This window comes from Euprymna scolopes, chromosome 46, assembly GCF_053919585.1.
Source record: "Euprymna scolopes isolate OS-2025 chromosome 46, ASM5391958v1, whole genome shotgun sequence".
Lineage (NCBI taxonomy): Eukaryota > Metazoa > Mollusca > Cephalopoda > Sepiida > Sepiolidae > Euprymna > Euprymna scolopes.
In genome coordinates, this window is record NC_136527.1 from 199607362 (window position 1) to 199624272 (window position 16911).

At 29.1% G+C, this 16911-nt stretch overlaps 1 protein-coding gene across 1 annotated transcript in view; it reads right to left on the reverse strand.

The window, feature by feature from the left end:
- Window positions 1-9131: 9131 nt before the first annotated feature.
- The window catches only part of LOC145270325 (uncharacterized), a 59289-nt gene continuing 51509 nt past the window's right edge, over window positions 9132-16911 (reverse strand). Inside the window, exon 4 of the mRNA XM_080125973.1 lies at window positions 9132-16398. Within this exon, the coding sequence (XP_079982099.1) occupies window positions 15524-16398 (875 nt within the window). The 3' untranslated portion in view covers window positions 9132-15523. The remainder of the gene's footprint in view (window positions 16399-16911) is intronic.

Genomic DNA, 16911 nt, shown 5'->3' on the forward strand with positions numbered 1-16911 from the left:
CTAAACGATCAATGTTTCAACGTGGAATAAATTGGGGTGCAAAATCATTAAATATAATATCGATACACACCAATGTACTTGATTAATACAAATTAAATATTACACTCTTTAGGAAGGTTGTCGCCCAGTTTTTTTATCAAAGTTTTTCTTCTCTAAGATGGATGATCTGAAAAGATCTATGGGTCTATCACACTGAGAGGGGTAACTATGCGCTTGGTTTCTACACCCGGTATTTCTGCACCCCTACATGGATGAATATGTTGAGTATCTTTTTGATCTTTATTTTACATAAATAAATCAAGGATTGGTGATAAATTCCCATCTAATATTTACAAGAAATTGTATCTTTTAAGTACTGTGAGAAAACATATCTGCTCTAGCAAATATTAAAATGAATGAATAGGATATGTATTACTTGAATATGTAACAGAATATAAAGCAAAGAAACAAAAGAAAAGGTGGAACTAGATCTACATAGAAAGGCTACATACAACACGGATAGATAAATACATTAACTTGGTGTTCTTCAAGTGATCCATATTGGTCAACTAAAAGATCAGTGTTTCAACGTAGAATAAATTGGGGTGCAAAGATTAGTGTTGAGTTGAGAGCAATAAGAGGGAGCGATGGAGGATCTGCCTCAAAGGCAAAATGTGGGCTTTGATGTTATTACTTCTTTCTTTTATTAATTGAAACAGTATAATTTTCGATTTCTGTATTAACAATGTAAAGCATACAAACTCCCTTTCTAAAGGTGATGAGTGCTAGAAAAAGATATGCTTATTTCCAATTTATATTGTATCTAAACAGATAATTAATATTGTATCTACACATATAATTAATATTGTATCCATACATATAATTAATAATGTATCTATACATATAATTAATATTGTGTCTATATATATAATTAACATTGTATCCATACATATAATTAATATTGTATCTATACATATAATTAATATTGTATCTATAAATACAATTAATATTGTATCTATGCATATAATTAACCTTGTATCTATACATATAATTAATATTGTATATATACATATAATTAATATTGTATCTATACATATAATTAATATTGTATCTATACACATAATTAATATTGTATCTATACACATAATTAATATTGTATCTATACACATAATTAATATTATATCTATACATATAATTAATATTGAATCTATACATATAATTAATATTGTATCTATACATATAATTAATATTGTATCTATACATATAATTAATATTGCATCTATACATATAATTAATATTGTATCTATACATATAATTAATATTGTATCCATACATATAATTAATATTGTATCTACACATATATTTAATATTGTATCTATACATATAATTAATATTGTATCTATACATATAATTAATATTGTATCTATACATGTAATTAATATTGTATCTATACATATAATTAATATTGTATCTATACATATAATTAATATTGTATCTATACATATAATTAATATTGTATCCATACATATAATTAATAATGTATCTATACATATAATTAATATTAACTCTTTACATATGTTATTTATACATATAATTAACATTGTATCTATACATATACGTCATATCCTATCTATACATATAATTAATATTTAATCTATACATATAATTAACATTATATCTATACATATAATTAACATTGTATCTATACATGTAATTAATATTGTATCTATACAGATAATGTTAACCATTAATATGTAACAAACATGATATGCGGGACCAATCCAGGACAGTAGTGATTCAAGAATATAGAAAAGGAATAAAATAATACAATAAAATAAATTAAGTCTTTTTTTTCTATTTTAAAGGCGGATTAAGGCATGGTTAAAATTATAAAGAGATAAAAACAACTTTTCTTTTTTTACATTTAATACAAATTTCATTATTGTAGTTAAAATCATTTCTGTGTTTTTAACATAGTTTTAAGTGTTTATTTATTTATTAAAGAAAAAAACGAAAAACTGGTCAAAAACCAAATATATAAAATTATTAAATTTGAATATAATTACTGCCGAAACATAAAGCTGACATTTGGAGTCCCGATAATAGCTAAAAATTGAAAATCCAACATTATACTGGTAGAAAGCCAGCTATTAACTGTCACGGTGTCACTTTAGGCAAAGGTTTGTTATACTCAGTAATATTTTATTATGTTTTGTTTATTAAATTGTTACATGAAAATACAGAATCATATTTTATGGTATTTTTGTTTATTAAATTGTTACATGAAAATACAGATTGATATTGTATGGTATGTTTTGTCTAATAAATTGTTACATTAAAATAAAGAATGATATTTTATGGTATGTTTTGTTTTTAAATTGTTACATGAAAATATAGAATATTTTATGGTATGTTCTGTTTATTAAATTGTTACATGAAAATACAGAATGATATTTTATAGTATGTTTTATTTATGAAATTCTTACATAAAAATACAGAATGACATTTTATGGTATATTATGTTTATTAAATTGTTACATGAAAACACAGAATGATATTTTATTGTATGTTTTTTTTTATTAAATTGTTACATGAAAATATAGAATGATATTTTATGGTATGTGTTGTTTATTAAATTGTTATGGCTAATAACTGGGTGATCATTTTATGTAAACATTTTTAAAAGAATATTTGGCACCTCCAAAATTCATCACAGAATTAACCCCCTATATGTAAAACGATGTAACCTTATTATAAATTAATATCAATATAACTTTTGTACCATTTAAAAGACAAAGGGGTAAATAAACTAGCTTTTGAATTTTTTTTTTTCATCGTACGAAAATAATTAATTTGTGAGACGAAAATCGTGTTTACAAAATGGCGCTTTAAATTAACTTTCCAATGTAATAGGCATTCCAAACATGAAAACATACCTGTTTAATAAATCTAGCAAAAACCAACCAATGGTCAGATTTTCATAAAATTCTTTATACTTATCAATTTTAGAATGAAATTACATATACAATGCAGTTTCCATAAAATATTCGAGGGGAAATATTTTTTCTAGTGCGTGTCCCTCCCTATTTATTTTTTTCGAAATTCGAACAAATATATATTTTTATATCGTTCGATTTTTTTTTTATTTATTATGAAGCATAAGAGTTCAAATATCTAAAAAAATAGTTATTTTTTAAAAAAAAATTAAATATACGTATTGAATAAAAACTTATCTTGGAGTTGCAATTAACAAGCTGATATAAATCTAATATTATTATGTTTTTTTTTAAATAGTGTTTTCTCTAATTAATATATACTTTAATCAGTTGACTTGCAAAGAAAAAGAAACTTACTAAAATTAATTAGTTGTTAAAAGATTAAAACGATTAAAACTCCATTATTTCAAAATGTTCCGTTACAAACTAGATTTGGAGTTGTGTTTATTTTTTTTTTAAATATAAACATGAATCTTGCCAGCTATTTTATCGCCAAATAAAAAGAAGCTGCTGTTTAACCAAATGAACACGCGTAAAACCGTATTTCATATTTAATATACAAATGTTTATAATATTAATCATTACACTCTGTAAACCTTAAAAAACTAACAAAATTATAACAAAGATTAATTATTAATTGCAGTTTGAAGAAGATAAACAAAGGTTTTTTAAAATTATTAAGTCGCTTCTGCTTTTCCATAGTTCGTATAGTTAACACAAGTTTGACGTCACGGAATCACGCGTTCTTTTTTTCATAATTCTTCACATTCGTTTGGCAATGCCTAAAGAATATGATCACATTCTTAAATCTAAAGTATTTGATGAAATATTAAAAGTCAAACGAAAAACTCTAACGTCATATTAAATAAGAATATTCAGAATTTAATTTTTTTTAAATATTATACCAATTAAAAACCGCAAAAAGGTTTTGTGTGTTTATGATAAACATTATTATTTTCTAAGAAATCACATAAGTTTTACTAAAAATAAACAAATTTTTTATTTAAAAAAATCTTAATATGAGATTGAATAATATGTTCTTCGGAGATTTTTATTGATTGGAGATTCATTTTTTTTTTTACGTTTGTTAAAAGCGGAATCCATAGTTTTATTGGATTGCAATAAAAAATAAACTTATTTTTATGTTTAACATAATTGTTAAAATTATTGGATGGATTTTTGGAAATTGTAAACAAAAAAGAAGAAGAAAATAACTTACCTTTCATTCCAGAAATTAAATACGAAAAAAAAAAAGTGAGGTGAATTCGTTTTTTTTTTTTTGTATTCGAAACAGAAAATTTGTTTTGTTTGTTAAGATTTCTTTAGTAAATTTATACAACTTTTTGTTTATGTGTTCAATTCAGTAAGAAATAAAATATATGAAAATATAAAAAAATCAAATTTAAAAGATGAAAAAAAAAACGATTTAAACGTGAAATTATCAAAGGAAACAAATCAACTGCTAAAGAACAAAGAACTTAAGGTCACCGTAATAACACGGTGTCACCATTATTTCGTTCCTCGTGTAAAAATGTCTGTTAATTAGTTAAATGTTCGAAATGTTTTCCTATAAAAATGTTTTACAATCAAGTTTAGATTAAAAATTGTCAATACTTCAGCTTGTTGTGATTTCTTTATTAAATTTTTCTTTTCTAGTTTTTTTTTTATTTCTTTAGTAAACTTATTATTTGTATAGGCACCGCCAAAACTGGGTGGGGGGGGGGGGCAGGTCAGTACTTTTTGGCGGACCGTCTTTTTAAAAATGTACCAAAAATCAGGTAATTATCCGATCAATACGAAATTTTCAGCGATTATTAGGAGAAGAATGAACTTTATAACAGTGTACTTATTTTTCAGAAACGATATTTATATATATATATATATTTGCTTACAAAACCCCCCCTTGTTTTGAAGTGGGAACAAATATGGTTAAAATAATCATCTGAAACTGAACAAAACATATTGTGTTGTTGTAAGGGACAGAATTATAGATTAAAAAAAAAAAATTGTTTGCATACCTTATTTTGACGTCTGAATATCAGAACTTCGATTGTGTTTAATTATTCCGCTTTTGAGTTTTGAAGTGTGAAATTCGGTGAATATGTTAAGTAAAATAATTAATTTAAATTAAGCAAAACAACAAAAAAATTTTTTTAATATTTATACGAAAAAAGCCATTTTAAAATTTTTGATAAATAAATTAACAATTTTTTTTTAGCGAGCCGAATAATGCATGGCCATTATTAAACAGGGCATGCTTTGAATAATCGATACAAAAAAAAAAATTCGATAAATATTGTGCCCTTTGTGTTAAAAATAGCATCATTTTTTTCGATCTCGTTTGAAAACGTTTGCCGCCTTTCGACTACGGTGGACCAAACGCGCTGAAATATTTTTTTTTATTCTGCTTTAAATTGCCCCCCCCCATTTTGGGGAGCCTGGCCCCCACACACATACACATTAAAAACCAAACTCATACAAATGGTCACCCATCTGGTACTGGCCAGCCTCAGCTTAATAATACATTGAAATTTTCGTCACTGAAAAATAAGTTTTTTGGGCCTGTTTGGTCTTCCATAGTTTTCTTATCATCAAAAGAAAACGTAAACAGAGTCGATCTGAACTCTACGTCGACGCGAAATATTTGGTTACCTATATGAATAAGTGGAATTATTTGAAATTCAGGTACTTATATTATAATATTTTTGCATATTCTCTTAGAAAATCATCCTAAATCTTAGTTAGACAATAAATAAATAAATTAATTATTTCAAAAAAACTTTTTTTTAAATATTTAAGTACGTTTTTTGTGCAAGACAAAAAATGTCAATTATTTACTTTTTGGGAAAATTTAACATTTAAAATTGAATTAAAAATAGTAGAAAAAGTTTTACATTATTCTGTTTTCTAAATGATAAAATTCAGGGTTTTATCTTTCTGGAAAAAAAAAGTTACTCAGAAATAATGGATTTTAATAAATGTAATTTAGTTTTAAAAAACAACAACAACTTGATTTTGCGGCCATTTTTGGCGGTGCCTAATTTGTATCTTTATTTTATGAAAATAGATTTACTTTTTATTTCTTTAGTAAATATATTATTTGTATCTTTATTTTATTAAAATAGATTTATTTTTTTTCTATACTAAACCTATTATTTGTATCTTTATTTTATTAAAATAGATTTATTTTTTATTTCTTTAGTAAACCTATTATTTGTATCTTTATTTTATTAAAATAGATTTATTTTTATTTCTTTAGTAAACCTATTATTTGTATTTTTATTTTATTAAAATAGATTTTTTTTTCTTTAGTAAACCTATTATTTGTATCTTTATTTTATTAAAATAGATTTATTTTTTATTTCTTTAGTAAACCTATTATTTGTATCTTTATTTTATTAAAATAGATTTATTTTTATTTCTTTAGTAAACCTATTATTTGTATTTTTATTTTATTAAAATAGATTTTTTTTCTTTAGTAAACCTATTATTTGTATCTTTATTTTATTAAAATAGATTTATTTTTTTATTTCTTTAGTAAATATATTATTTCTATCTTTATTTTATTAAAATAGATTTTTTTCTTCAGTAAACCTATTATTTGTATCTTTATTTTATTAAAATAAATTTATTTTTATTTCTTTAGTAACCCTATTATTTGTATCTTTATTTTATTAAAATAGATTTATTTTTTAGGACTGAATTATTATTCAACATCCAATTTCGGGACAAGATCAAAGTGTGGTATCTGTTCTTCAGAATCTGCACTTCAATTTCTTGTTCTCTGTCAGTGGAGGAGAAATCCTTCACGACTGAGACAATTTTAATTTTTGGTTCCTTTTCTCCACGTTAAAAAACTACCCTAGTGTGTAACTCTGTCCCGTGGGGAGGCATTGTAAATAGGAACATCCAAGACAAGAACAGTAATCCAAATAATTCAAAAAATCTTCACATAAAAAAATCGTGAAATTATTTAAATAGAAAACCAACTGCTAAAGAACAGTGAATTTAGATCATCGTAAAACGGTGTAATTATTAATTCGTTCCTCGTGTAAAAGAATCCGTTCATTAGTTAAGAATGCCGAATTTGTTTCCATATAAAGTTTGATTATATTTGTCAATGGTGTAATCATTATTTCGTTCCTCGTGTAAAAGTGTCCGTTTATTAGTAAAGTGTGTCGAATTTGTTTCCATATCAAGTTTCGGTTATATTTGTTAATAGTTAAAGCTTATTAGTATTTTTTAGTAAATTCATCTATTCTGTGACTTATTTATTAAAAATTCATCTAATCTGTGGCTTATTCATTAAAAATTCATCTATTCTGTGGCTTATTCATTAAAATTCATCTATCCTGTGGCTTATGCATTAAAAATAAAATATAGGAAAATATAAAAATAACGTTTATCATGTTTCGTAAGACTATTATATGGGTCTGTTGAATTAATGTTAACATCCAAGATACGAACAGTCGTCCGAATAATCCAAATCGTATAAATAATTGCGAAACTGCAGACAACTGAAAAATTGATTTGGACCAAGAATATACACTATAATCACGTGACTACATTATGAAACTTGCAACTTATTCTTATCAAACACAATTCGGTTATCGATATGTGGAGGATATGATAAGATAGTTATTTTTTGAAACTCTATTACGAGAAAATCAACAAAAAACTTCTCTACATACAAAAGACATAGCTACAAAATCTGCCATATTTCAAGTTATACAAGGGACATAGCTACAAAATCTGTCATATTCAAATGAGATTTAACTCATGCAATTACTTAACAAATTTTAGTTTATTTTTTATTTATTTTATAATTTCTTATAATTTTTTTTGTTTTGTTTTTTCGTTAATGGTAGAATATAGAGTTACTTTGTCTAAGGGTTTGCAGAGTTTTATAGATTTAGCCTCTGTGGTGTTTTTTTTTTTATACATCTCAGCTTGCAGATATATTTGCAGGATCAACTTGGTGTATCAAAAACCGCCATTAAAAATATGTGATAAGAATTTGAATGATTCAACTTACTATCTTTCGAAGCTTATAACTACTTGAAAAATGTAATTAAAACCCTATTTTTTTTTCAATTAAAGGAGCAAAGACCAAATTTTAAAAAATCACAGGTTTAATAGCAAATTATGCAATATTTGTGTTTTTCAATCGGTTTTCTTTAAAAAAAGGTTTAAAGAAAATCAACGAAATTTTACTTACTTCGATTATAAAATATATATATATATTTAAAAAATCACTTATCTATAAAAAGTACTATTCAATGGGTATTCCATTGTTCATTGTTAAGAATTTATCCATATTTATACTTATATTCCATGTCCTTTTTAAATAAAATAATTTATTAAACAAGGATTAAAAAAAAAACGCGAACTCAGATGTTTTTCATAGTTCAAATAAAGGGAGACAAATTTCTCATTTTCTTCGCGTTTATCTTCCAGTGGCTTTGAAGCGCCACAATTAATATCTCTTTCTATTGCGTGCTTTAAACCAAAATTAGTATTTTGGGGCTCTCTTATATGAAAAATGAACACATTCACTTATAAGTTTTTTTCCGTTAAACAAAAACCCATTCTACCGATTTTTTTATTCTCTTAATAAAATACATGAGTTTTTAAATAATACATTTCTTCTTTATCGAGTGATTTTTTTATAAATATCTAAAAAAAAGAAAACATTGAATGAAATAGAAAACATTGTCGTCAGCATCCGATAATTAAGCATAATATGAGCTTTCATTTACAAAATTAAAAAAAAATCGTGGTTAAAAAATAATTTACACTTTGGACTTTACAGATGAAAAAAACTTCTTTTTGTTTTAAATTAGAATATTTTATTTATTGAATTTTTATTTTCAATTTGTGATAAATAAAACTTTGGTGAATAAATTAATTATTTAAATTTTAATAGACATTCAAAATTAGGGGGGTGAATTAAAAAAACAAAACGTATGTCTAAAATATTATATTAGGTTTTTTGGACAGAGCATAGAATTTTTTATTGACCCTGCAAATATCGTAAAAATTGAACCAATAGAAAACATTTGATAGATATTTAAATTTTAAAAATTGAAAAAGAATTAATTCGTAAAATTCAATTGATTTCATACGTAAAAATGGCTGCATGATGCATGCCGACACTTTGTAAACACCGTTTTTTTTAACAGAAAATAATATTTCTATTATTTTTAAACAACTTTAATAGTTTATTTTGGAAGTATATTCCAGAAAGAAAATAAACAACTCACTTTATAAAGAGAAATTACGAGTTTTTTTAAAATATTTTATTCGCAGTTTTGTGTTAGGGGTGTAAAAATTCCCCCAAAATTCTGATACACCTAAGGATCTACTAGTGTGTGATTCACTTGTGTGATGATCGGTTTAGTAAGTAATCGATACTTGCTAAATATCGATTATTACTGTCGTGAGGTTGAAGGAGAGAGAGAGAAAAACGAACACCCGAAATCGGGCTTGGTGAATATACAGACTGACTATCCCCGGATGTCACCAGGGGCCGTAACTCCTGTGACACCAGAAGTTATCTCTCTTTATCGTTAAAGACATTACAATGCTTTATTTTAATATGTATCAAAGAGTTTATTCAAACATAATGTGTTTGGAGTACTTGCACCGATGGGTCTGACTTCTGTGCGAGGGGAGATCCGTCAACCTAAGTGGAGAAAATGAGAATTATGAATTATTATGTAGACGGGTGTTTGGGCATTTAGTAATCAAATGTTTTGGGTGGCCGTCTTATCCGGACTGAATGTCTGAGGTTTGAAGAGTGTTGTCTGTGGTTGTCTTTAGGGTTTGGTGGTATTGTCGCTTGTGTGGGTCCCTCATTCTCAGCTGAGGAATATTCGGGTTCGTTATATGTAAGGTTTGTTAGTGGTTTGGGCATTTTTTGAAGAAGCTGGCATTTCTTGTAATTTGGTTGCCCTTGTGTATGGCAGTGATCATAAATCCCTTTTTCGTTGTTATAGTCAGCGGGGGAGGTTGGTAGAGTGTGAGAGATCGCTTTTTATGATGACTGTGTCACCCACACTCAGATTATTGGGCTTTACATATACTTTTCTGTCGGCGTATTTCTTTATTGCTTCTTTGGCTTGGGTGTCACGTTCCCTAATGCTACAGTCTCCAGCTATAGGTGTAACTAAGTGTGGCATACGGTTTTTTATGGTCCGGCTAAATAGGATTAAGGCTGGGGAAACGCTTGTGGTAGAGTGTGGTGTTCTCCGGTAGTCTAATAGGATTTTGAATAACTCTTGCCTCCAGTTTTGACCTTTGATTAGGGCAGCTTTGATGGAATTTTTACAGTGCGCATAAAGCGTTCTGTTTCAGCATTAGCCTAGGGCCAAAGATGTGTTATCTTCCTGTGTCTGAATCCAGTGATGGAGGCCTATGCTTTGAAATCATAGCTGTTGAAGGGTTGGCCGTTATCTATTTTGAGAGATACCCCAAACTCGGCAAATATCTTATCCAAAGGGAGTATGATTGAGTTTGTTGAGATATTGTCCAGGATGTCACAACAACTTAGCGCGAGTAGTCATCTGTGAGAACAAGAAGATACTTTCCATTCTGGAGGTGACCAAAGTCAGCACTGACTTCTGTCCATGGGGCTGCTGGTAGTGGAGCATTTGCTGTGTCTCTCTTGCCGTTTTGTGGGTGCTGATCTGGCAGATGTGGCAGTTCCTAACATTTTCTTCTACCAAGGGCTGCATGTTTTTGAACCAGACATTTTCGCGGAGAAGGGTTATGGATTTCACGATGCCCTGATGGTCGGTATGTACTATTTTGGAAGCTCTGTCTTGTAGGGCTTTAGGTAGTACTATCCGGCGCCCCTTCAGAATGCTAGTGATTGTTCATCAGGGTTGGAATGTACGGTGTGAAATGTGGCTTTGCTTATGTCATCAATGTCGCCGTGTCATTTTTTGGTGAGAATAGCTTGAATGACGGTGTTGAGTGTCTTATCTTTTGCAGTTTCCATTGCAACTTCATCGATTGTCATTGCTTTTGGGGTTGAAGTTGAGAGAATGTGTTTATATATTCCTCCGCTATTTCATGTTCCCTATTGCTTGATGGCAGATGCATTGGATTTTGGCTGAGATAATCAGCTGGGTTGTCATGGCCTGGTCGGTATATGACTCATATCATATAGTTGTGTTCTCAAAACCCAACATTCAATGCGTGCTGATAGTTGGGAGCGCGTGTTGTTGAAGGTTGATGTTAAGGGCTTATGGACCGTAAATGGAGCTCAAAAAATATATGTGTGAAAGTGTTCACATGCTTATGTGATGGCAAGTGCGTCACGTTTCGTTTGGGAATATCTTTGTTCGACTGTGGCTTGCGAATTGTACTACACGTCCATCTTGCGATAATACAGCAGATATACCTATGGGACTGACTCTGGTATGTATTTCGGTGTGTAAAGTACGCGAGTGAGCATGCTTTGTTAAATGCCCCTTTTCGTGTTTTTTTTGTTAGTTGACTATTATGGTTTAATGTAATCGTTGTTTGTCACATCTCATATGCATTTTTTTTCTTGATTATCGGATGAATTTTATATAGATCAAAGCACTGGAGTCCATTAGCATATGCCTTTTGATAATCGATACCAGCTATGCTTAGATTTCTTCCGACAGTCTTCAAAAATAGTTGTTAATATGCAACTGACCCTTGGTGCCTAAACACTCCCTCCTGCATCTTGCCTGTTCTTTGTCACGCAGATTGGCCTGTACTTGTTAGAGCATTGTGTCTCAACCGTTTTAGGTATGAGGGCAGTATCACCTTTTAATAGCCATGTTGGTGTGTGCTCCCTGATTTAAGTTTTCATATCAGTAAATGTGATTTGTGATAAAAAGAATATTCACACATTTCACAAGAATGTGGCTTTTCTCTAGTGTCTAGTAGGCATTCAAGTTCTCCCCGGTTGTGCTTCTCATATGTATCAGTAAATATGATTTATGATAAAAAGAATATTCACAAACTTCACAAGAATTATTTTCTTCATCTTTTTTCTAGGGGGGTGGGACATATTACCAGAAGTCTGACATGTACCTTATTTTAGTGAGTCCAACCAAGAGATGTTTTTACATAAATTCTTGATATTGTGTTATCTTTTCCCTCTCATATCTGTTAAGCCCTGTAATATTGGGTACACTGACCTCTATTATGTTTGCTTTTTTAACTTTGTCCTAAATCACTATATCTGGTAAATTACCAGATGTCTGACATTTACCTTCTTTTACTGAGTCCAACCAAGAGATGTTTTTACATAAATTCTTGATATTGTGTTATCTTTTCCCTCTCATATCTGTTAAGCCCTGTAATATTGGGTACACTGACCTCTATTATGTTTGCTTTTTTAACTTTGTCCTAAATCACTATATCTGGTAAATTACCAGATGTCTGACATTTACCTTCTTTTACTGAGTCCAACCAAGAGATGTTTTTACATAAATTCTTGATATTGTGTTATCCTTTCCCTCTCATCTCTGTTAAGCCCTGTAATATTGGGTACACTGACCTCTATTATGTTTGCTTTTTTTAACTTTGTCCTAAATCACTATATCTGGTAAAATAGCTGCGTTTTCTAGTTATCTTTCAGTAAATAGTAAATGGTATAGGGGCCATTCTTAACTGCAATCTGGTACATTCCAGGATATTTTACTACAGAGAACGTTTAGTTTCTTACATATGGATAGATTAGATTGACAACTCTTTTTTTGGACTCTATCTAGATGCACTAGCCCAGATGTGGCAACAATACTCCTCGCAAGGGTGGCTGGAGGCCTTGTAGAGGTACAGTATACTCTCAGGTGTGAATGATTTTGTAGCTCGATAGAGGGAACCCACCTTCTTTCCAGCAGACTTTTCAAAGTCCTCTATGTATTTATTCCAGTTTATATTGCGTGCAAATGTTAGGCCGAGGAGTTTGAAGGTGAAATTCGCAGACAGGTCGTTATTTGTCATGTGTATAGGTGGTTAGAGAGGCGTCTTGTATTTGTTAAAGAAGAGCAGCTTAGTTTTACTAGCGTTAAATGTTACCATCAATTTGCGGTCCCATTCCACTATAATCTGAAGGTTATTTTCTAACGATTCTGCCATTGTCTTAGATTTAGGTACATCAGTTCTTCCCCCATGCTTTTTATAGCGTGTTGTATCATCAGCAAAGACACGCATCTCGGACACAATATTATTAGGGTGGTCGTTTATGAATATCAGGAATAATAATGATCTGAGGATCAACCCCTGAGCTACTCCCACGTTAATGTTATGTTGATTGGATGTACGTCCGTCAATGGCAAGCTGTATGCTTCTATTGTCTAAGCAGGACTTAATTATATTAAGTACACGTCCAGTTACACCAGACGATTTAATTTTCCTTAGCAGCCCTTTGTGCCAGACTTTATCAAAGGCTTTGGATATGTCAAGGGCTACAACCCTAGCTTCGCCCGCGTTATCCAGTAGATGGTAAATACGTTTACAGATGACTTAAAATATCTGCAGTAGAACGGTATTACCTGAATCCAGACTGCTTGTCAGAGAGAAGATTTGATTTTGTGAGGTGCTTGATTAATTAAAGTCTCAAAGATTTAGTGAAGTATTGTTCCAGATATCTGACTTCATTACTCTCATCGAGCTCCATGATTCAAAGTGCATCCCGAACTTCATTTTGATATAACTGGAAAAAGTGTGAACAAAATTCATTATCCGAGCTAGCATGCAGCTTTAGATTATTTCTGTAAAATAAATGGTTTATTATTTTGGTAAATTGATTTTGGCGACAATAGTTTAGATTATAATTTAGGATTTTTATATGTGGAATGGATATCCGTCCTCCGTTATGGTTTAGTGTAATAGATGGTGTCTACTCCTTCATTTTGGTAGTTATAATTTCTCTTATGGTCGGGTGAATTTTATATAGTCCAAGGCACTTTAGTATCCATGAGCATACTCTTTAATGATTTCTCATATTTAGGTTCTTTTCACCAGTGTCCGTTCCAATATGTCATTAAAAGTGGTTTTAGAGACAAAGAATATTAACTTCACAAGAATATGGTTTGTCCTCTCTTTTTTTTAAATTTTTCTTCCTTTGAAGATTGTAACTCGCTTTTTTAAAATTTTTTCCTTTGAAGATTGTAACTCTTTTTTTTAAATATTTCTTTTCCTTTGAAGATTGTAACTCTTTTTTTTAATTTTTTCCCTTTGAAGATTGTAACTCTTTTTTTTAATTTTTCTTCCTTTGAAGATTGTAACTCTCTTTTTTAAAAATTTTTCCTTTGAAGATTGTAACTCTTTTTGTTTTTAATTTTTTCCTTTGAAGATTGTATCTGCTTTTTTTAATTTTTTTTCCTTTGAAGATTGTAACTCTTTTTTAAAAAAATTTTCCTTTGAAGATTGTAACTCTTTTTTAAAAATTTTTCTTCCTTTGAAGATTGTAACTCTTTTTTTTTTTCCTTTGAAGATTATAACTCCTTTTTTTTAAATTGTTTTCCTTTGAAGATTGTAACTCTTTTTAAAAAATTTTTTCCTTTGAAGATTGTAACTCTTTTTTAAAAAATTTTTCCTTTGAAGATTGTAACTCTTTTTTTTCATTTTTTTCCTTTGAAGATTGTAACTCTTTTTTAAAAATTTTTTTCCTTTGAAGATTGTAACTCTTTTTTAAAAATTTTTTTCTTTGAAGATTGTAACTCTTTTTTTAAAATTTTTTTCCTTTGAAGATTGTAACTCTTTTTGTTTAATTTTTTTCCTTTGACGATTGTAACTCTTTTTTTTAATTTTTTCCTTTGAAGATTGTAACTTTTTCTTTTTTTAATTTTTTCCTTTGAAAATTGTAACTCTTTTTTATTTTTTTCCTTTGAAGATTGTAACTGTTTTTAAAAACATTTTTCCTTCGAAGATTGTAACTCTTTTTTAAATTTTTTTCCTTTGAAGATGGTAACTCTTTAAAAAAAATTTTTTTTCCTTTGAAAATTGTAACTCTTTTTTTAAAATTTTTTTCCTTTGAAGATTGTAACTCTTTTTTAAATTTTTTTTTCCTTTGAAGATTGTAACTCTTTTTTAAAATTTTTTTCCTTTGAAGATTGTAACTCTCTTTTTTTTAATTTTTTTCCTTTGAAGATTGTAACTCTTTTAAAAAAAATTTTTCCTTTGAAGATTGTAACTCTCTTTTTATTAATTTTTTTCCTTTGAAGATTGTAACTCTGGGTATGTGGCAGCCAACCCAGCTGTCAACATTGCTTTTTATTGAAACCAACCAATATCTTTATTTAGTATCTTCATTGTTTCTTTAACTGCAATTGTCTGGATTTCTTTTGCACTTGGTTCACCAGGAATATTAGTTAGATAGGACTTCAGGTTCCTAAATGGGAGTACTCATGTCTCAGTAAACTTGATTTTCATGAACAAGAATATCCACAAAAAATCACGTTTTCATTTTCTTATCGATTTTTTAAAAATTTTACTGAGTATGGTACATTCTACCAGATGCCAAATATTCATTCTCCCATTTTAAGATTATAATTGTGCATTTAAGTGGTGTGAGTTCCCATATGCTTCACTAATGATGATTTTGTAGAACAAGAATATCCACAAACTACACAAGAATGTGGCTTTTCTCCAGTGTGAGTTCTTATATGGGTCACTAACGTTGATTTTTTAGAAAAAGAATATCCACACAACTCACAAAAATGTGGCTTTTCTCCAGTGTGAATTCTCATATGTGCCACTAATGAGGATTTTACAGAACAAGAATATCCACACACTTCACAAGAATGTGGTTTTTCTCCAGTGTGAGTTCTCACATGTCTTACTAACTTGTATTTTGCAGAAAAAGAATATCCACACACTTCACAAGAATATGGCTTTTCTCCAGTGTGAATTCTCATATGGTCCACTAAATGAGATTTTCGAGCAAAAAGATATCCACACACTTCACACGAATATGGCTTTTCTCCTGTGTGCATTCTCAAATGTTTCACTAAATTAGATTTTTGGGAACAAGTGTATCCACACACTTTGCAAGAATGTGGCTTTTCTCCTGTGTGAGTTCTTATATGGGTCGTTAGATCGGATTTTTTAGAACAAGAATACCCACAAACTTTACAAGTATATAGCTTTTCTCCAGTGTGAGTTCTCATATGGCTTACTAAAGTGTATTTCACAGAAAAAGAATGTCCACACACTTCACAAGAATATGGCTTTTCCCCAGTGTGAATTCTCATATGGTTCCCTAAATAAGATTTTTGAGAACAAGAATATCCACACACTTCACAAGAATATGGTTTTTCCCCAGTGTGAGTTCTCATATGCGTCACTAGCGATGAATTTTGAGAACAAGAATATCCACACACTTCACAAGAATGTGGCTTTTCTCCAGTGTGAGTTTTCAACGTATTCATTTCATCTGATTTTGTAGATCAAGAATGTTCAAAATTTTTATCACAATGTGGCTTTTCCCGATGTGGATTCTTATATGCTTCACTAACTTTAGAACAAGAACGTGCTGTTTCTCTAAATTAACGTTATGCACAAGCTTTCAAAGTTCCCTAGTGTTATTTCTGATGTGGAACTATGTTTTAGAACAAACTTCACAGGCTTATATCTTATTTTCGAGGAGAACGTCGATTTTTCCCTATATGGGTTTTCATATGTCTAAGAATGAGTTTAGTGAATAAAAATATTTATAAACTTCACAAAATGTGGTTTTACCACAGTTTTAGTTCTCATATGTTTAACTAACGATTATTTTTTTCCGAAAGAGAATGTTATGCAGTAATGTTGCCTTTCTCTTTTTATATCAATTATTTTTTAATTTTTAAAATTTGGCGCAGAGCATTCCATAAAATGACAAAACGTTACCCATACATTTTCGTTGTAGTTTGATTTCTCATACGTCTAATTGTTTATTTTATTTCTT